A 21717-nucleotide genomic window follows, 5' to 3' on the forward strand; every position below is an offset into this window, starting at 1 on the left:
AGTCCCGCCCACAATGTGCTTTTGGCTCTTCCAGCCTCGGGGTCTTTCTTCTCCAGCTGTCCCGGCTTCTAAGTCTCATTGGCTCATGTTTAAATATAGACTACCTGGTTGCCGCAGTTTATCCAGAGCTGATTTCCTAGCTAGCTCGTATTATTTAAAATGCACATCATCTGAGACTGCTGTTTCCGAAGACATACTAAACGTAGAAAGGGAGGTATGTTTTCAAAAGCACACATCTGTAACCACTGAACAATATTTTTGCATGTTTTGAGCCAAGTCATAAAAAATGCATAAAAACATATACACAATGGTAGTGTTTTATACTAACTGGCTTTCTGGAATTTGTAAGTTTCTAGTGTGCTTTCCACACCAGCCTAGCATCTGCCTCTTAATGAATGCATACATACCATGTCTATAGAAGGTCTTTTGGGGGATTTTAAGTGAAAATAGTAGTAAGTATTTAAATAATAACCCAGTAGCCACCAAAATCACATGTGTTCTGAGACATGAAACAAAAGTGTTGGGCATAGATTGCTGAGAAAGAATGGCTACTTGTTCTTTTACCGGGGAAGGTAGCCTAGTAATTAGAAGGGAGCAGGGCCGCAGTGTAGCAGAGGGGACAGTTCACTTTCTGCCAAGTTAGAAATTCTATAGTTCTAGACCATTTTTTATTAATTCAGAGGGATTTGAATTTTTGCACATAAAATGAAGGTTTTAAAAACAGTTTTATATTATGTGATTCCAAATGCATATAAATTAAAATCCACATAAAATGTAACTGCACTGTGTGTTTACCAAAGTGTCGTGATTAGGGGAGGGCAGGCCAGTGGCTGTTTATTGAAAGCTGGCCTGGCCTGCGGGGACAGCCAGTCCCACTTCTTCATTGATGGAGAAGCAGGGACGCTGGAGGCAAAGTCGGGAGCCCACACTGAGTCCATAGTTTCTTTGTCGCTTTCTGGTTTGGAGTCAGGCGTTACAACTCTGTTTGGAGTTTGGGTCTTCCAGCATGGTGCTGCCACACAGTAGGGGCTCAAAAAATTCTGGAGGCAGCCTTGAGTGAGAGCCTGTGTGGTTTCTAAACAGCACGTCAGCTTTAGTGCAGGAGGCTTCTGTCTTCATCCATTCAGGGTGTTACAGCAAAGTAGGTAGCTTACGTACAACAGAGACTTACTTCCCGTAGTTCTGGGAGGAGCCGGCAGATTTGGTGTCTGGCAAGGACCTACTTTCTGGTTCAAAGATGGCGCCTTCTAGCTGTGCCCTCACATGGCGGAAGAGGCCAAGCAGCTCTTTAAGGCCTTTTTTTTTTTTTTTGAGATGGAGTTTTGTTCTTTCACCCAGACTGGATGGAGTTCAGTGGCCCGATCTCCACTCACTGCAACCTCCGCCTTCCAGTTTCAAGTGATTCTCCTACCTCAGCCTCCCCAGTAGCTGGGATGACAGGCGTGCGCCACAATGCCTGCTGATTTTTGCATTTTTAGTAGAGACAGGGTTTCACCATGTTGGCCAGGCTGGTCTCAAACTCCTGACCTTGTGATCCGCCCACCTCAGCCTCCCAAAGTGCTGGGATTACAGGCATGAACAATTGCTCCTGGCCTGGTCCTCTTTTACGAGGACCTGAACCCCACTCATAACATAATCACCTCCCGAAGGTTCCGCTTCTTAATGCCAGCACATTGGCAGGTAGGTGAATTTTGAGGGAGGACCACACACATTAGGACCGTAGCACCTTCTTTGGTGTGAGGAGAGGCTCTGGCACGGTTTCCTGGACAGGCGGAATTCAGCAACGACAGGGCAGGAAGGTGCTCATTGTGAAACCTCTGGTGGGGCCATGGCTTCGAGCCACATCTGGCTCCTACTAGGAACCAAGGAGCAGCTCTGACTTCTAGACAGACTGGATCAGGCTTCCCCATCAACAGTTTAGGAATGCTTGCTTAGAAACTCTAAGGCCATCCAATTCAAGGAGAAACATTTGAGACGGTCTCTCATCCAAATATACTACAAAATTGCTAAGTACATAACAAGTTGCATTTTTTGGGGAAAAGTACAAAGCTGGTTACCCAGACATCCAAAATGAGCAAGAGCGGTGGTGCATTTGCCCTTCTCACTTAGGACTGAGAAGACCTTAGAGAAATCCCTGAATGACGTTCATCAATGACCGCAATACCTTAGGATTGCCGTGAACATTCAATGCAGCCTTTGTGTTAGGTTCCTGGATCTGTTTCATGCAGTGTGTTCATTCCTCGCTTTTAGATACGAATATTATGTCAAAAGCCAAACTTAGATACAAATGGCTTTCCACAGCTAAAACTGAGAAATTCTACCGTCAGGTAATTAGAGTTTAGACTTGATGCATAATCTCAAATTAAAAGTAAATGCTGGTGAGAAACTGGTACATCTGCGTTCACAGTCATGGATTTGACCCTGTGTCACTGATTTTCACACCAGCTTTTTGATGAAGTGTGGGGGAAATGTAATCTTGCCTGTGGTCCCTGTTTTTTTCCCCTCTGTTTCACACTTTTATGATCTTAGAAAAATAACTAACAGGAAATACAGGCTCAGGAGAAGGAAAACACAGGAGTCAGACTTTTAGTGATATGGGCTGGTCTCCAAAACTGCAAGAACCATTTTTATAAATTTTTATGATACTCATATAAGAAGTGACTTTTGGCTAGGCGCGCTGGCTCACGCCTATAATCCCAGCACTTTGGGAGGCCGAGGCAGGTGGATCACGAGGTCAAGAGATCGAGACCATCCTGGTCAACATGGTGAAACCCCGTCTCTACTAAAAATACAAAAATTAGCTGGGCATGGTGGCGCGTGCCTGTAGTCCCAGGTACTCGGGAGGCTGAGGCAGGAGAATTGCTTGAACCCAGGAAGCAGAGGTTGCGGTGAGCCGGGATCACACCATTGCACTCCAGCCTGGGTAACAACAGCGAAACTCCATCTCAAAAAAAAAAAAAGAAGTGACTTTTTATTATTTCAAAAGCCTACTCATTGTAAGAAGTTTTTTTTTTTTCTTCTCTTTCATTTCTTTTCTCTCCTCCCTCTCTCCCTCCCTGTCTTCTTCCCTCCCTCCCTTCCTCCTTCTCTCCCTTCTTTCCTCCCTCTCTTTCCCTCCCTCCCTCCCTCTCTGTCATCTTCCTGCCACTCTTCCTTTCTTTCTTCCCATTAAACTTTGGCTCTGAGCACTTATTTCCAGACAGCCATCTAGGAAGGCTGCAGTGACCTCCATACCCCACCAGAAAGAGGGTGGATGGGATCTCTCTCTTTCTCTGTAGCCCTAGGGGCGTTAGTCAATGTAAATCTACAAATGCTGCCCTTAATTTTCTTTCTTTGATTATTAGTGAAGTTGATGGGCACTTAAATTTTTTCTTCCGTTAAGACCCTTTCCTGCCCTTCAGGAGCCATCTGCTTTGTTCTGTTTTATGTATATTGAATACGTGATGTGTGATCCAAAAATGTCTTTCTCGGTTCATCTCCGTCCGCAGTATATTAATGAAAGAGCTCTTATCTTAAGCCTTCATTGCTATTGACCTTTTGTTTTCCTTTCTGTGTATCCCGGTGATGGTTCTCATGGGAGGTGGGATATCAGAAGGTCTCATCGGCTGCTTTGCAGACTCCACCACAAAGACTTGCAGATTTCTTCTTTCTTTATGCCACTCAAAAGAATATCGGACCATGGGGGCATACAAGTTGGTGGAGCCAGATTGGGGAAAGAATAAACTTTAAACTTGTTAGAAGACTAGCGGGGCACAGTGGCTCATATCTGTAATCCCAACACTTTGGGTGGTGGAAGTGGCAGGATCACTGGGGCCCAGGAGTTCGACACCAGTCTAGGCAACATAGCTAGACCTCGAGTCCACAAGAAAAAATAAAAAAATTAGCCAGCGACAGTTGTGCATGCCTGTAGTCCCAGCTATTCAGGAGGCTGAGGTGGGAGGATTGCTTGAGCCCAAGAGATGGGGGCTGCAGTGAGCCGTGATCGACCAGTATACTCCAGCAATCAAGATACGGCTGGGGCTGCCATCATCTCAGGACTGAACCCAGGGGGGATTCACCTCTCAGCTTGTGAGCCTGGCCATGTGAGCCTCTCCACAGGGCTGGGATTTTGTTGATTTTGTGGTTTTTTGAGATAGAGTCTCACCCTCTCACCCAGGCTGGAGTGCAGGGCCATGATCACAGCTCACTTCAACCTTCAACTCCCAGTTTCAAGCAATCCTCCTACCTCAGCCTCCTGAAGAGCTGGGACTAAGGCGTGTGCCTCCATGGCCAGCTAATTTTTAAGGTTTTTTTTGTTTGTTTTTTTGTTTTTTTTGTAGAAGCAGGGTCTTGCCGTCTTGCCCAGACTGGTCTTAAACTCCTGGGCTCCAGTGATCCCCTTCCCTCTGCCTCTCAATCTGCTGGGATTGCAGGCCTGAGCCACTGCACCCGGCCTCCACTGGGCTGTTTACAGTGTGGCAGCTGGCTTCCCTCCCAGGGGGCAATGAGAGCTCCAGAGGCAGGGAGCAAGACAGAAGTTACAGTCTTTTTTGTAACCTAATCTTGCAAGTGACACCCCATCACATTGACCATTTTCTAGAAGCAAGTCAATAGGCCCAGCCCCCAGGCAAGGTGAGTGTGAAAACCAGGAGGAGGGATCACTGGAACCGTCCATCAGGCTCCCTACTGTACTGTGGTGTGACTTTTCCCTGCAGGGCCTCATTTAAAATGATTCTGGGCATCAGAAGGCCTGGAAACATTGTGCCCTCCTGTCCCACTGCTGCTGGGTGCCTTTGAGGGGATGGGGCTTCCTACCGTTAAACCACAGGGCTAGCTACTCTCTTCCAGCTGCTTCCGCTTTCCCCACCAGACTTCTCTCTTTCATGGACTTTTCAGGAATTGCCTGGCCTGCACTCTCTTCCAGGATAGAGCGATCACTCTTCCGCCTGAATGCTTCTCTGAGCTTTGAAGCCAACTTCTTCCTACTCCACTGAACTCTGAACCAAACAAAGAACTCTCATAAACATTTACTTTAAACTGCAGGGAAATCCACGGACTAAACCCAAACAAGGAACAGCAGGGAAGTGTGGGGGTTGCCAGAAATCCAGGTGAGTGCAAGACTGGCTCCCCTAGCAGGAAGGAAATACCATTTATGAACTATCTCATGCCTACCTAGAGGCTTTGCTAAGGGTCTCCCTGGTGCTAACTCATCAATTCTCAAACTAACACCGCAATAAGACTATCATGACCTATAATTGACGGTATTCCAACTTAACACATGTTGAAATGAAGACTCAGAATAAGGGACTTTCCCAGGCCTATGAAGTAAGTGACCTGCTGCCCACGGTCCACTCCCAGTGCCTAAGGCCTTCCCACGACACCACCACCACCCTCTTCTGGTGGCCTCTGTCCCATCTCCCAGATTATTCTGGTATGGAAGTGAGTCAGGTTCTTGTTTTCAACGTTGGTCTACTCGGTCTTCACAAGGTAAAGTTCTGTAGACTCCAGATAAAACTGGCAATAGGATAGTACCCCTCCTTCATCTCTTCCAGAACTTTCTTCTCACTCTCCCATTTTGCCTTTGGGCTGTTTTTCTCTTTCACACAGAGTGTCTTCAGCATTTGAGAGTCTTGCCCACCCTCAAGCTTGTGGGTGAGGAGGGGGCTTCCCTACCTGCTCCTACGTCTGTGCTAGTCTCAGGGTGTCCTCTGTGCTCCTGCCTACTTCAGCGACTGTGGGAACCCGTCTTCTCTAAATCGACTGACACGTGTGCACAGGGCTCGGGTACCAGGATAGATCCTGGGTAGATGCTGATTTTTATTTGCTGGATCACAGAGAGGGGTTCTGGGGATGCGGGGAGAGGGGCTGGGGCAATGGATGGCAGCTGGGAGCCCTGAGGGACTTTGGGCAGCACTTTTACTGGCTGTCCCACCGTGTGCTCCTGAATAGGTACCTGGGTACCTATCTCCCCTCCTAAGAGTAGTATTTCATAGTACTATTGGGGTCGGGAACCCCTTTGAGAATCTAAGGATCCTCCCACACAGTGTGAAACGATAGCCTCCAGGTGAAGACCGTGGCTGTAGGTAAGGCCAACGTCCTCTCCTGTCGCTGCAAGCTGGTGACCCTCAGCTGAGCCACCCTGCAACTGGTGCCTCAAAACAGGTTACATCAGCTGGGGGACCATAGCTGCATCAGTGCCCCCAGCTCCTACCAGACTTGCGGCACCTCCCATCAACTCCAGGAGCTCCCCAGCTCCTGTTTCTCCTCTGAAGGAGAGGCTGCATTCTCAGCTCATGTGGAGAACAGGAACAGTTCATATTCCTTTGCTCAACTGACCTGTTTTCCTGTCTTCCCACCCAGATGTCCCACTCAAGAATCTCCCCTTCAAAAAAAAGTATTTTTCAGAGCTTGCTCTTACAGTCAGACAATATTGAAGTCTTTCATCTTGCACCATGCAGCCTCAGACTCTCCACCCAGGGGAGAGTAAGAGTCAGAACCTCAACTGATGGAAACTTCTGGTGGAAGCTTCCAGAACTTCCCAGAGTACACACTACAGTCACGAGGTTTTGCCACTGAGTCTGTAGGCTCTGCTAGAGCATTTTCAAGCTGTTTTTCTGTGGCCTTGCTTGGTGGACCTCTGCATTTTTACCTCAAGTTTCACAAGGGCTTAAAACATGAAGCAGTGTTTTTCTGGCGCCATGTAACAGGCTCTCAGGAAGTTGTTTCTGGGAATGGAAAGACCATTCTCAGAACGTGCCAGTTCTTTAGGGCTCCAGTTATTCTGAATGTTCAAGTCAACTGGGCAATGTATGGCGCAAGCCTGAGAGGGAGGGGGATGTAGCTGTAGGAGGGGCTTTCTGATCCTTCTTTCTCTCTGTTGTATCCCTCTACACTTTCCCATTGATTCTCCAACTTTGCCATCCGCTTGACAAAGTTCAAAAAAGGCGGCACTTACTTAAGCGATTGTAGCTTTCATGGCAGTCCCACCTCCCAAGCATTCCATCAGGCCAGCCAGGCGTGAATTCCGTTGTTTCAATTCCTCTTGGTGTTCTCTGATTAAATATGCCTTTTCCAGAACTTTCTCCACCACATTCCTTAAGGTCATTTCCACCATTTTTCTCTAGATCTGATGCTCACTATTTTGCCAAAGCCCTTCGCTTTTTAGTAATCAATTAATAGTCGTGATTGACAGGGGAAAGTCCTCAGGAATCCTTCTGTTCTATTTCAAAATGAGCTGAAAAAATGTTTATCTCAAAAGTGTGTGACTTAAAGAAAACCTAAGTAAAGAAATGTTATGAAAGTTAAGCAACAGATGAACATACTTGGAAAAGCACAATTAGATGAAGACTGGGGATTGGAGTGAGTAAGGCATTAATTCTTCAACAGCTCATGGTATTTTTCAGCTTTCTCCCTATGAGTTCAAAGAGTTTCACTGAAAGTATATCCTTGTACTTCCTAGCGTGTAGGAGACACACTCAGCCTTCCAGTTTCACCGAGCCCCTACCATCTGTACTCTTCCGAGGTTCCTTGCCATTCCTGCTGGATACGAGTGGATACTGGAGCAATAGATAGAGTTTCACACTGATGTTCCGGAAGTGGAGGCCTCTGGAGTCTCTGCAACCCCGCCCTCTCTTCACAGGGAGCAGGTTACTCCTGGGGTATAACTGGGAATTTAGAAAGTCTATCTTTTTTCATAAATGTAAGTTTATGCTTTAGCTTTGTACTGGTCAGAATCCTCCAGCATTCAAGTGAAACTAACCAGAACGGTCTTTGTTAGCATACATGTATTTTGCAGTAACAGGAGCAGGCATCACCATTTAGTATCAAGCTTGATTGACAGGGCCCCTGGGAATCGTGGTTTCTGTGTTATGTAGAAAGCACGGAGCTTGTTATTCTTCAACTGGAATTGGGAAGCAGAGCCCAAGAGAAATGTTCTTGCCCTTCGATCACTAAGGCTCTCATCTGACTGCTGGCAGCCCATCAATGAGAGACTTTGTCACTCAAGACTCCCAAGCTTGTCTTCTCCCCAGACTGGACAAGGCACCTTCCTGCTGAATAGTTTCAAGTTTCCCTGTGTTCTTAATTACATTTAGTGAGGATTATTGAGATCCTTATAAAAAGGGGGAAACAGGCACAACTGTTACCGTATTCCACTAAGAAAGTGTATGAGTGTAGGCCTCATTGTGGCGCGGTTGAGAGACCGTGCCTTGGGCTCAGGGGCTTTCAAGATGGCCACATCTGACTGACTTCTGGTTCTGAAATGTATTAGCTAAACCCGGCTCAGTCAAATTCATGAACCTCTTATAAGTCTTATCAGTCAAATTAATGAACCTCTTAAAGTCTTATCGGTCAAAGTAATGAAGCTCAGTTTCCCCATCTGTAAAATGGCCTCTGTAATACCAATGTCATAGACAACTGGCTGTGTACATTTTTGTGGACGTTATGTGAAATGTTACATGTGAAACTGCCTGCAATGTTGGTACTCAGTCAGAAAATGTGAATCTTCTTTTGCTCCCTGCAGTCTCACTGTTTGGCTGCCGGTACTTTGAAAACCATGTGTGTGAAACAGTAATAGTCTAGCTAGAACTAAAAAGAAAAAAGAAAATAGTGTGTGACCACATCTATGTGTCTAGCAGGGATGGACCTTCCCTCTGGATCTGTTTGTTCTGACCTTGTCTTCTCATTGAGCTGGATAATGACATGGTGGGAGCTCTCCCCAACATCAGAGCTGAAAAACGCTGTCACCATGTTGTAATGCAAAGGCACTTTGCCAGGGATAATAGTCGATACCACTGTCATTGTTTTAGGTGAGGAAAAGGAACCATCTGTGAATGAATGCTAAGTGCTGTCCCTTTAAAGAAGGGAAAGTGAATCAGCAGCCCCCAACGGCAACCCAATATCCAAGACTTTGAGTGAATTTCATTTTGTTCGCTTTTCTACCAAATGCGCGCTTCTGAAGCTGTCTTCACCCGACAGTCTCCAGCTTGGTGCCGCAGGGCTCCTGGGCTTTAAGCTGTTCACCTTGTTTTGTTTTCTCTCTCCTCTTTGGAAATAGAACCATTTTCTCCTTAAATACCCTTGTAGCCTTTTTCTTTTCTAGTCAAAAGCGCCTGTTTCCATTTTGCATAATAATTGTGTACTGTTTTTCAAATTATGATGTCTCTGCTATTGGGAACCATGTTGTTTTGTGAGTTTACGGGTGAAAGAGCCTGGCCTTCTGCACCCACACGTGTCTCTGTCTGAACCGCTGGATATTTCCCACCTGTATCTGTCCTGTATTATCTACTTCCATGAGGTTTATGATGATGGAGAGGATAAAAAAGCAGTCTTTAATTCCTCTTCGCTCTCAGGGAAACACTAAATCAAAACGTACTCAGTAATTCTTCCTCCTTTGCAAAAGGAAGAAGGTGGCCCTTTTCCTCCCCCGGGAGTGGGCGCTTCACCCTGGAGGAGCACTGTCAGCAGAGGCTGGAGCACACAGAAGTGGGGTCTGCTCCGGTCCCTCGCGGAGTCTTCCACTGCTTCAAGCTCATGATGAACTTCTCACACATCACTTTGCAGTTCGCCACCCAAACGTGGACCCAGATGTCTTGGGTCTGCTCCGATGATTCTACTATGTTCAATTCAGCAAATATTTGCCGAGCGCCTCTTGGGTGGCTGTGAGTGAGGCCTGGGGATGCCACAGTGACTAAGCCTACAGTGCCCCTGCCCCCCAGACTTGCTATTCCAGAGTCCAGCCCAGGGAGGGGCCGGTCACTCGGTTCACTGACCGAGGGAAGCCTGGAAACATTAGGGACGGGTCTGGGGCTCCCTGTCCTTGCCAACACCCTTCCTCTCTGCAGGTCTCACTTCTATCACTCCTGCCCCTGACACCCCCTCCAGAAAGGCTTCACCAGCACCCCTGACCCCCAGCCCACTGATCTGGTTCCTCAGCACCTGTGTGTCCAAACTTGCTCTTTGTTTGAAGTGTGCTAATTTCCCCCATCCCCCCACTACTGGAACGTGAACAGCCAGAAAGCCAGGGTCTGGTCTCCATCCTGCTTTCCTAGTACACGGCGCAGTGTGCTGGCAGGTGGCATGTGCCCAGTGAATGTGTGCAGAGTGCCTGAATGGAGGCGTGAAGGAGACGTAGTAATGTCTTGTGTCCACAGCACTCGTAGACTTGTTTTCCAGCTCTGGAGAAACTTTTCAAGACTCACATGTGCCGTTGTCCCAGAGGCCCTGAGTTATTTCATCTTCGTAACACCAAAGACCCTTTCCGTAGCAGTAACATCTGGACTTTGTGCGGTATGACCAGCCCAGAGGGCCTGGCCTTGTTCTGCAGGATGGGTGTGGGGATGCCAGCTCCCTGGCAGAGGCCCCAGTCATGGGTAAAGCTGTGCTCACTGCCTGCCCACCCTGGCTGAGCAGTGAAAGCCCCAGTGTGGGGCTGTTGGCCATGGGAGCACTAGGAAAGGGGCTGCTGGGGGTGGGGGGAGGAGCAGGCACAGGTACAGCGGGGGGCTCTTGGTGGTACCAGCAGCCATACCCCTGGGCCATGTCCCAGCAGGGAGCCTGATGATCCCAGGGCCTTAGGATGGGAGGAAAGGCTTACTGGTGTTGAGTCTGCAGTCTGAAACAAGGCAGGGTTGTTTTCCTTCCAACAAGGTTTTCTTGAACATGTAATGATTAAACGAATTCGCATTTTGTTGGAAATGTCTCTGTTGAGCAGTTCATTGGCAAACAGTGCTCATTGATGAGCTGTCCAGCATTGGGTTCAACTCCATGAACATTGCTGGTGTTGAGGAGATTTAATTTGGGTAGCATTTGACTCCTCCTCATTCCTGAACGCCTCCTTTCCCATCTTGCCACCTCTGCACCACCCTCAACCCAAGGGAAGGAAAAGGGAGTCTACCAGCTCCTGAGAGTCCGGATCTCCAGGGTGCTTGCAGGAACTGAGGGGATCTGGGCCGCATGTGTGGCCTTGGACTACACTGTAAATATCCAGCTAAAGACAAATCCGCAAGGATGACAGAGGAACTTTCTCTAGTCACATTCCTCTTAGAAATTGGACACAGACCAGAGCTGAGATGGGAGGTAGCCTGGGTTCTGCATTCTCAAATGTAGGATCCTCCTTACCCCGGAACATAGCCAGTCTAATTAAGGTACTGTAAGGCAGCTTGCAAAAATCCAGAGCTTCAGCCGCTGAGCTTTCAGTCCAACAGAGACGGTGCGTTATTGTCAAGCATCTTCTTTATCGATAGTCAAGTTTTTAAAAGCACAGATTTTAATATTTTGGCAACTCTCTTCTTTTTAATTCAACAAATACTTATACATTGATTTTTGATAACATATTTTTCTACTACAAAAATAAGCCGTGCTTTAATCAAGAAAATTTGGAAACCACCAAGAAGCACATATGCACAAAATCACCAGGGATGATGAGATAAGGGGCACATTCTTCTAGTTAAGAAGATAAACGCGTGTGAAACAAATTTGATCATCTCGACTGTACTTTGTATCCTGTGTTTTTTAAGATGTCTCTTCATTTCTTTTAACAAATAGTTACTGAAGGTCGACCATGTGCTAGACCGAATTCTAAGCACTGGGGGTTACATCTGTGAACCAGGCAGATGCACTTCCTCATTGCATGGAGCTTTTTCCGAGTAGGGGTCAGACAGTAAGCAGGCAAGTACATATGTGAATAGTATGCTGAGCGGGGCTAAGTGCTATGGGAAAAGTAAAACCTGGAGGGGATGGGGCAGTGGCGGAAGGGGTGCCTGGTCTCAGGGGGCTGCAGTTTGGAGGCTGTACGCTTATGCACTACAGTCTGGGAAGGTTCTGCAGAGATGGTGATATTTGAGCAAACGCTGGGAGGATCTCTGTGGCTCCCTGCAGGGAGGGAGTTCCAGGCAGAGGAAAGGCACAGGCAAAAGCCCAGAGTAGAGTGGGTCAGCAGGAGGGAGGAAGATGAGGTCAAAGAGGTCACAGGAGCCAGATGGCTTTGTAGCCGCAGCAAGTACCTGGCTTCAGTTCTGAGCAGAGGAGGGACACGCTCTAGCTTGAGCTGGAGTGCAGGCGAGGGGAAGCAGAAGAGCCGGGCAGTGCCCTGACGGCCTCTGGAGGCTGCAGCGTGGAAAGCCTCCCACACAGACACCTCTGCCTCGGGCTCTACATGTGAAGATGTTCTAGGAATACTGTGGCCAATTTAGTTCACTCACGTTTATTTTAAATGTATGCACAATAGTGATAGATGATTTCTAAATTGGTGTCTAATTAAGTCTATAATAGCTCTTTCAATAAGTATGAAATAAAGATCCCTTGTGGTTAAAGAATATTATCTGATTTGGCACATTTCCCCTTAATGATACATCTTAAAATGTGGGTCCCTTAGATTGGATGAAACAAGAATTATGAATAGAGCCAAAGTCCTGCTCTGACTTTCCCAGACGGAGTTTCCAGAATGGAGGCAGAATGGACACCCTTCAAATATGAGCCAGGGTCAGAGGCAGCTAAACCTTAGAATGATATTTAGCGCCAGGGCAAATCCCAAATCGCTATCAATGTGCAGGTCTTCCCAGCATACACACCAGCAGCTCTAGGGAGAGCTTTCCCGGGCGGGCCCTGGCTGGCCCTGGCAGTGCCTTACAGTTTCAGGACGCACAGAAAGCAAGGGGGAGTTACTCTGGCCAGTTAGTTCAGCGGCCACACATGGTCTGAAAATGACAAAACATTCACCTAAGCCAGGACTCTAATGGAAATCTGCGACATATGCTTGCCGTGCCAAGTAATATTAGGATGTTAAAGAGCAACTTTTGGGGAAAAGCAGTGTTGGCTTTCCTTCCTATGATTCACATGCTACCCAGAAGCCTCTGGCTTCTAGAGTTTAGGGTTTTGTTTTGTTTTGTTTGTTTTGTTTTTTGAGACTGAGTTTCGCTCTTGTTACCCAGGCTGGAGTGCAAGGGCTCACCGCAACCTCCGCCTCCTGGGTTCAGGCAATTCTCCCGCCTCAGCCTCCTGAGTAGCTGGGATTACAGGCACGCACCACCATACCCAGCTAATTTTTTGTATTTTTAGTAGAGACGGGGTTTCACCATGTTGACCAGGATGGTCTCAGTCTCTTGACCTCATGATCCACCCGCCGCAGCCTCCCAAAGTGCTGGATAGTTTTATTTCTTTTCTTTTTTTTTTTTTTTTTTTTTTTTGAGACAGGGTCTGGCTGGAGTGCAGTGGCATGGTCTTGGCTCACTACAGCCTCAGCCTCCCAGACTCAAGCCAACCTCCCACATCAGCCTCCGAAGTAGTTGGGACTACAGACACATGCTACCACACCTAGCTAGTTTTTGTGTTTTTTTGTAGAGACGGGGTTTCATCATGTTGCCCAGGCTGGTCTGTCTCAAACTCCTTAGCTCAAGCAATCTGCCCACCTCGGCCTCCCAAAGCATTGGGATTCTAGGCACTCCCAGCCTCTTCCTGGAATATTAAATCCAACTCAGAATCACGTGGCAAAAATGTTGATGCACCACAATATTCACGAGTAAGCTCTTGTAAATTCTCAATAGTAGATGGGTAAATTGGACAGTTCACACACTGTGATTTGAAGCCTGTATTTTAAAGCTACAGATTCCCAGGTTCTGTATCTATAAGTAGATCTGTTTGGGTGATCTGGGAGGCCCTGAGTTAATGGGGAGAAATGCCAGATATAGGTGATGGGGAGGAAGGCAGCAAACCACATTGCCATGTATGTACCTATGCAACAATCTTGCATGTTCTTCACATGTACCCCAAAACCTAAAATGCAATAAAATATATATTTTTTAAAAAAGAATAAGGTCGCTAACTCTGTCTCACACACTCGGAGAGTGTTTGGGCCACACGGGTGGGCGGAAGAGAGCACTATCCTCTTCTCCCCTCCTCAGCTCTCCGTTCACAGAAGTGCTTGGAGCCTGGAGCCCCTCTCCTCACTCGGGAACTCTGCAAGTTCAAGGCGAGACTGTGCTGTATTTAGAGACGTCCCTGTCTAACTCTGCATCTAGCCCGAAGGCCTGCAGGGAAAAACCAAATTTCCTAAGTGGTGTTCCTCACCTTGGGAGGGTGACCTTCACCTTCCTCCTCCCTTAGCAAGCCAGAAAGCCTCCGTTCTCATGCGACAAAGGTATACAGAGAGACGGGTGTAAAAACGAGCTGTTGAGCTTTGATGAAACTGAATGTCACCTCTGTAGTCTACAAATGGCTATGTGGAGCCCCACGTCACCTCCGTGCTTCTGGGTATGCGCTTTTCCTTCCAGCTTGCTTTGCTCATATTTTCCGTGTTCGTCCCTGGGCTCACTGACTTACATTCCCTCCTTTGGTACAGGCAGGCATAGACTCCTGGCGGTGTGCATCTGGGGTCATTAACACAGTGACTCACCAAGGGCTTTCCAGGCACGGGGTCCTGACATTGTGATATTGTAGGGGAACGTCAGTCTTGAGAGTTTAATGAAGACATCGGTTTGGTTTTTCCTATTCTAGAGTTGAGAGTGGGTATGATTTCCGAATCTCTTTTTTTTCTCTATTTGTCTCTAAGTAATGTGCTCATCTGGCCTTGTTGCGGCAGACTTATTTCTAAGTATGTGATTAAGGAGCAAATCACAAAATGAATGGGGCTTATGTTCCTGCCTGTAAGTGAAAAGTACGTTTGTTTTGCAGTGCCTCATGTGAAAAGGAAAAAGGGTCATTTTTATTGCAACCCTGAAAACCTCCATTTCTCACAATGCTACTCTGTTATTATTTCAGATGTGTGAGTCATTGGCTCAGGTTATTTCATTTATGATTGTTTGCCTTAACTACTTATTATTGAAATGCTTTGCAATCAAGAATCAGAAATTTAAAATGCTAGGTTACTTTGATTTCTGCAAAATAGGAACTCCCTGAATTGAAGTGCCGCAATAATGCAGCAAGGCCACTTCCTCTTCCTGTGTAATAATAAATGCAGGCTCGGCTGGGTGCGGTGGCTCACACCTGAAATCCCAGCACTTTGGGAGGCCAAGCCTGGAAGATCACCTGAGGTCATGAGTTCAAGACCAGCCTGCCCAACATAATGAAACCCCATCTCTACTAAAAATACAAAAATATTAGATGGGTGTGGTGGCATGTGCCTGTAATCCCAGCTACTTGAGAGGCTGAGGCGGAGGTTGCAGTGAGCCGAGATTGCGCCACTGCACTCCAGCCTGACGACAGAGCGAGACTCCATCTCAAATAAATAAATAGAAATGCCTCATTGTTATGTCTAAAAAACAGTTATTCTCATGTTTATACTTTCACATGTACAGGACAGACCAAAAATGTCAAATGCAGCCTATAGTCAGGAGTCATGAGCTGCTATTAAACTTTTTTAATGTGTGTTCATTTATAGACAAAACATCAAAAGAGGACTTGAATAGTTTTGATATGGGAAAAGATTCTCTACTTCTTGTTCCAAAGGGCTCTTGGTTTTAATGGCTTTGCTATATCTTATTAATATTGTTTTGTTTAGTTTAGAAGTTAATCTTCTCCCATAGAATGTCCTCTGGAAAACAGAGAGACCAGACCTAACTACCCAATAATGAAATCCACATTTCCTCTCCAAATTTTTAAGAAATTAATTTAGTCTTAGGGGTTTTGTTCAAGGAATCAGCTTTATCTTATTGATATTCTAACCTGTAAGCCATTCTGTAAACATGAATACAGAATGAATGATAGTGTTGGTTCTGAGCTGTCAGTATCTGTTTGATGCTAAAATGATTTTATCTCTCTCTCTTTCCATCCGTCCATCTTTTTAATGACCAAATACACCGATTGCATGGTCTGAAGATGATACGGTGCCAGAAAACAGTTCCGCTTTTCATGTCTAAACATCAAAGCACAAAAACAATTTTTACTAAAGATTCAAAAAGGTTGCTAGAACTGAAAAATTCCAGACACTCCTTTGGCAGTGCTATGATTTCTAATTATTACCTGGAATGAATTTTCGTACCTCATATGTACAGAATGGATTTCCGTACCTCATATGTACAGAATGGATTTCCGTACCTCATATGTACATGCATTGACAGTTTGTGCGTAGGTATTTATCATCATATCCGAAATCAAACAGCTCTTGCTGATGTTTGTGATTGGAGAGGGGAGAGCTCTGTAAAGGCTTCTCATCATTTTCACATCTTGTGCTAAATTAGCCAATTTCTTTTATGTTATGAAGACGCATGCTTTCAGATTCTTATTTTTTCCCTCTGTCACTTTCCAATTCAGCTTTATGAAGACTAAGAGGCCTGTGGCCTGTTTGCTACACTGCCCTGAGTTGTATGTAGGTCACAATTCTTGAGACAGAAATAGGATTCCATTTGGTGTTTATATCCTTGGCAGCTGCCTCATCATCTTGTATCAAATCCAGGCCCTCAGGGATGGAGTCTTCCTCAACACAGATGGCACTCAGCATTGGAGATCCCATCCACAGTTGCTCAGAAACATGAAGGAGTCATTTTCAAGTCCTCTGAGCTCAGGCTAAGAATTTGCCGTACTGTGCACAGCGCTTCCTTCAGCTGTGAAGCCATGCCAGTCTGTGGGTCGACTGAGATGTCCCATCGGTCTCACCGCCTTCAGGAGATCAACATTCAGCGTCGTGGACAGGGTCTGCTTATTGCCTTGTCTTTACCACAAGGACTACAGATGCTCTCTGCTTTTTCTGAGCAGCAGTTTGAAGGTGTCTCAGTAGCCCTGACCTCATTGTTTTGTTAGGGTTGGAATTCTGCTGCTATTATAAAAAGGGAGTTGCTGAGGATTTCTAGGACAAACTCAGCACTATCCTCTGTCACACATAGAGGCTGGTGGAACGGAATGGTCACAGAGCACCTAGCATTCATTGTACAGAGTTACACCAACATATGGGGCTTCAGGTTCCAGCCAATGCCCACAGAAGGTGACCGTGAGGCCCACTCAGCTCAGCATGCTCAGGAATTTCCTCTCCTCTCAGCCGAGGGAGCCTCATGGAAGGGACCAGACCTTAGCATCTGTCTGAAGGAAGTTACTGGACCTAGCAAGCTGACAAGAGTTGAAAAGTTCTAGGGCAGGTCCATGGTTGCTGAGGGTATGGGTGAGTTGACTTTCCTCCCCTTTCAGATGTTACAGTAGAATTCACTAAATGGATTCTGTTCATTCAGCTACTCAACAAATATTTATCAAACCTGGTAGTATTTTCCACCATGCGAGACGTCCTACTAGGTGCTACAAAGGACACAAAGAGGAGCAGGGTCCAGTCTCATCTTGTGAGGTGCATGGAGCATGTCCACGAATAGCCCCATGCCCCGAGGAGAGGAGCGAAGGAAAACAGAGAAAGAAGCGATCACTCTGCTTAGGGGTGAGCCCAGAAACTCTAGGAAGGCTCTTCAGGAAGTGGTGTTGAGCTGGAACTGGAAAGCTGGGGGGCATCAACATGCTGATGTTGAGGGGTGGGTGTTCCAGACACTTGGGCTGGACAGGCAGCACAGCGGTTGGTGAAAGCCCATGCCTGCCTGAGATGCCCAGATGTTGGATGTGGCCATTGCTGGGATTCAGGAAGGGGCAGTGAGAGAGAGGGAGAGAAGGTCACTGGGGGACTTGGACACCAGGTAAGGAGGTTGAGCTTCATTTGGCAGCAATAGTGGGGTCACGGAGGGCTTTTAAGCAGAGACACATGTGATTGGAGCTGGCAGTGGTGGTTGGGACAGATTGAAGGAGGAGGATTGTGGTAGGTAGGGATGAAATCACTGTTCTAGGCTGGGCATGGAGGCTCATGCCTGTAATCCCAGCACTTTGGGAGGCTGAGGCAGGAGGATCACTTGAGCCCAGGAGTTTGAGACCAGCCTAGGGTGAAGGACTGTAGTCCCACCTACTCAGGAGGCTGAGCTGGGAGAATCTCTTGAGCTCCAGGAGTTCAAAGCTGCAGTGAGCCGTGATCATACTACTGCACTCCAGCCTGGGCAACAGAGTGAGACCCTGTCTCAAAAAATCATAATAAATAAATAAATAAATAACTAGAGCTGTCCCCAGGGGAGAGAAGACAGAGAGGGTTTCTGAGAGGAGGGACTGGAAAGCAAAATAGGGTGGAAGGCAGGCCCTGAGTGAGAGGAAGGCTGGCTGTTGCTTATTAAGAAGAGGGAAGGAGGAAGAAAAATGCAGGTGGGTCACGCACCTAGGTTACCCCAGGGCTTCCAAAGCACTTGCCAATGCGAGTCTAGGCAGAGTCAGTTTCAACCATCTGATAGACCCAGAGCACGCAGTTGCCTTGTAACAGAACTCTTCCTGTAGGCTCTTTCCTGCCTCCCTCTCTACTCCACCTGCTTTCTTCTCCACCATGGAAGGGCCAGAAACCGCAGCTGGAGGGCTGGGGAAGTGGAGAGGGCTTGACTTCCTATCAAGGTAGATGTTACCATTATGCACTGGGATTATTACTCTTTTATTACTTAAATGATGCTGTTTTCTACTTAAAGTGACAAGGACTTCCTATTACCTTCATAGTATGATCAGAGAAGTCATTAGACCCGCCTGAGATTTCCTGCAGGGACAGGAGCAGGAGCAGGGTTCCCAGGGAGACACAAACAGTTGCGCTTGGGATCCCTGCTCTGATTCCTCTGCATGTGCCAGCCCACTGCGCAGAGAGAGGACCCTGGCAGGCAGTGGGCCTCCCCGTGTCAACCAGACTCCTTCCCTGGGATGGCTCTGAATAAATCAGTGTGTGTTCAAGTGCAGATAACAATCTACAATGTGTTGTCTCTGCAGTGAGAATGTGGCAGGGACATCCTGGTTGCGGGGTGGAGGTGATGAGAGGCCACAGAGGCGTCAGTTTGGAGGAGTGAGGTAGCTGTGGAAGATTCCAGTCCCATTGGGAGTGCAATTGGGACCAGGAGCGGTGGCGGGCAAGGCATGCTAGAACCTGCTGTAAGAGCAAGGGGCAGCCTTGGCACCGTTGAGCAGGTAGACTTAGAGGTCAGCCAAGCTGCCTTTCAGACCTGAAAAGGAAAACAGCAGCGCACCAAAGTCTAAGCTCCACTAAGTCACCTTCATGGCAGTTCCGGCCACTCAGAAGTAGCCATCCTTGGAGAAGCTCCTTAGAGTCAAATCACAGCTGTCAACACCCGAGGTGGAGCACTGTCTCCTAACCAGGTCTGTCGGTTCACATCGTCCAGCTGGGCCCTTGCTGAAGCTGGCTTTGCTGTGCCAACATCTTATTCAAATCTGTCAACCTTGAAAAAGGGGGAAAACGTGGGCTTCTTTTATTCACTGCCATTGTTCAAACTATGTTGAATTCTGAATTTAAGTTTTTCTGGAAAATTCTCTTCTACACACTTGCTCTTTTCCCTAACCATTTTGTAACACACACACACACACAAAAACCCCACTAAAGTAGATTATTTTTGACTAAAATTATATGTATTCAGGGTTTATGTATATATATAGCACACACACACATATATATATGTGCTATATATGTTTATATACACATACACATCTATTATTTCATACCAGGGTAATTTCATGCCTTCAATATAGACTGTGTTTCTTTTTTTAACTTTTTATTTTTAAATAATTTCAAACTTACAGAAAAGTAGCAAGAATAAGAGTAGTACAAAGAGCGTCCCTTTACCCTTAACCCAGATTCATGTACTGCTAACACTTTATCCCATTTGCTCTGTCTAGACAGTATTTTTTCTGAACTGTTTGGGAGGTCAGAAAAAGCTGCACGCATCATGACACTTGATTTCTAAATACTGCTCTGTACATCTCCTCCTGCGAGGAAACTCTTGCACAACCACGGTACACATTGTCAACGTCAGCAATGGTTCCAGGAAGCTGTGTCTATGTCTGCAGGCCTCTTGCAGGCTGGCATGCTAATGTTGTATCACTTATCTCAGCAAAGGGGATCACGGCTTGTGGCTCTCAAGTCTCAGACTTGTGCCAGCATCCCTTTGCTACCCATCGAGACCTGCACAGCAGTGGGGTGCTGGTTCCCAGGGCTTCATGACCAAGATCCCTGTCTGCTTCCCAGTCTTGAGCAGAGCTGAGCTTTGCCATGCTTTCTTCTGATGAGGTGGGCCACATAGCATTGCTTTCCATGCGAGATGCTCTCATTCCACAATTCCACGTCACGTTCCCCAATGCGTGTGATGTTATTTAATGTGGTGACAGTGGACTGACTGTGGTCCCTGCAGATCCCATCCTTCTCTTAAGGCCCAGGCATCTGACTGCATCCAGGAGCCATGGCAAGAACCACCCAGGCTCCGGAATACCCAGATCAGAGGCCAAATGTCAGGCGCTACTTCCAAGGCTGGCCTCATGCAGAGTTTAGTCTGTCCCAGTGGCACCTCTCCCTGACTCACAACAGCCCCTGCTTCATGTCAGCTTGTCAGACTGACAGCAGTGAAGAGATTGAATTAGGAGTTGGGCGCTATTTGGCCGTTGGTAGCTCAGAGGCCCTCTGGAAAAGCACGAGATGATTCTATTGCAGCTGCTGAAATCCCTTAAATCGTCTTCAGAAACTTGCCTGCAAGTCCATTTTCATAGCTCATTCACTTGGGAATAGATTACCTGCAAAACACAGAAAATTGGTTTCTTGCCCTTTGAAAGTGGGTGTACAGTCCTCAGCATTTGGTGCTAGCTGAAAGTCCTTGAGTTGTTTGACCCAAGTGGGAAAGGCCGGCTCTCATGAAGATCATTCTAAATTGGTGTCTTCTTCTATTATGTAATTCCAGGGGAGGGTGAGGGTATCTCATAGGCTCATGAACTGTGTTTATAGCTCAGAGGACATGTGTATATTTATACAAGCTCTGTGTGTCTTAGGCTGATTATACAAGCTGCACTAATTTTCATTCTTCTGCCAGCGTCTTCCTGTGAGAGCAGAGGGCTTGCGCTGTTGTGCTAGGAAGTGGGGGTTCAACTGTCCGTGAGAGAGAACTGCAGAACTCCCCAAACATAAATCTTTCACAGCGATAAAAGGGGATGAATTTTTTAGTGGAAACCAATTTCTCTCCTCCAAATAAGCTTTTGGCTTCTTAGAAAGTGAAGACTGCTTCCTGTTGATTCCTGACATTGTATTTCCTCTCTTCCCCTTCTCCCCGCATGTCCATCCGGTTGGTAGCTGTCCGTACCTGGCGGTGAAAATCACCCCTGCCATCCCTGCAGTCGCTGGCATCCTGTTCTTCTTTGTGATGGGGACCCTGCTCCGCACCAGCTTCAGCGACCCTGGAGTCCTCCCACGGGCCACGCCTGATGAAGCCGCTGACCTGGAAAGGCAAATAGGTAACACTGAAGGTCTGCCCTGGCCTCTGGTCACTTCCCTCCCGAGGCCCAGCCACAGTGGGGAAGGCAGGCCGAGGGCCATGCAGGAGGGGCTGACGCTGGGAAGGAAGGAGTCTGGGAGTCAGAATTCCTTAGTTCACTACCGGGGCAGGATGACCTGCAGAAGAAGTGGGATGTAAGGCTGGAGGGACAGGTGCCCTGGAGGCAGGACTGCTGGACCAGCAGAGCAAAGCATCCCCTGTGAGCTGTGCTTCTGATGTTTCTTTGAAACCCACGTGTTCACTTCTGTTCTACTAAGCAGCATTCATCCCGAAAGATCTAGAGTTGTAGGTTGCTGCTCTTTTTCCCTTTTGCAGTCATTGGAGCATGACCAGTTTCCATGATATAAATCTAGAAAAGTTACATCTTAGACTGCTTTCTTGTCTATCCAGCCTAGGATTGAGAATTTCCTTTATTTAGGTATAATCAACA

General features: G+C 47.0%; 1 protein-coding gene across 7 annotated transcripts in view; it reads left to right on the forward strand.

Annotated features, from left to right (window-relative positions):
- The window catches only part of ZDHHC14 (zDHHC palmitoyltransferase 14), a 294720-nt gene that overhangs the window by 141285 nt on the left and 131718 nt on the right, over positions 1-21717 (forward strand). For 4 of the 7 annotated variants that reach the window (XM_035297030.3, XM_035297033.3, XM_035297035.3 and 1 more), the window contains exon 2: positions 21086-21258. In XM_035297030.3, coding sequence (XP_035152921.1) covers positions 21086-21258 — 173 coding nt within the window. The remainder of the gene's footprint in view (positions 1-21085; positions 21259-21717) is intronic. The other 3 variants (XM_035297031.3, XM_035297034.3, XM_078370360.1) reach the window with 1 other exon arrangement.

This window comes from Callithrix jacchus, chromosome 4, assembly GCF_049354715.1.
Source record: "Callithrix jacchus isolate 240 chromosome 4, calJac240_pri, whole genome shotgun sequence".
Taxonomy (NCBI): Eukaryota; Metazoa; Chordata; class Mammalia; order Primates; family Cebidae; genus Callithrix; species Callithrix jacchus.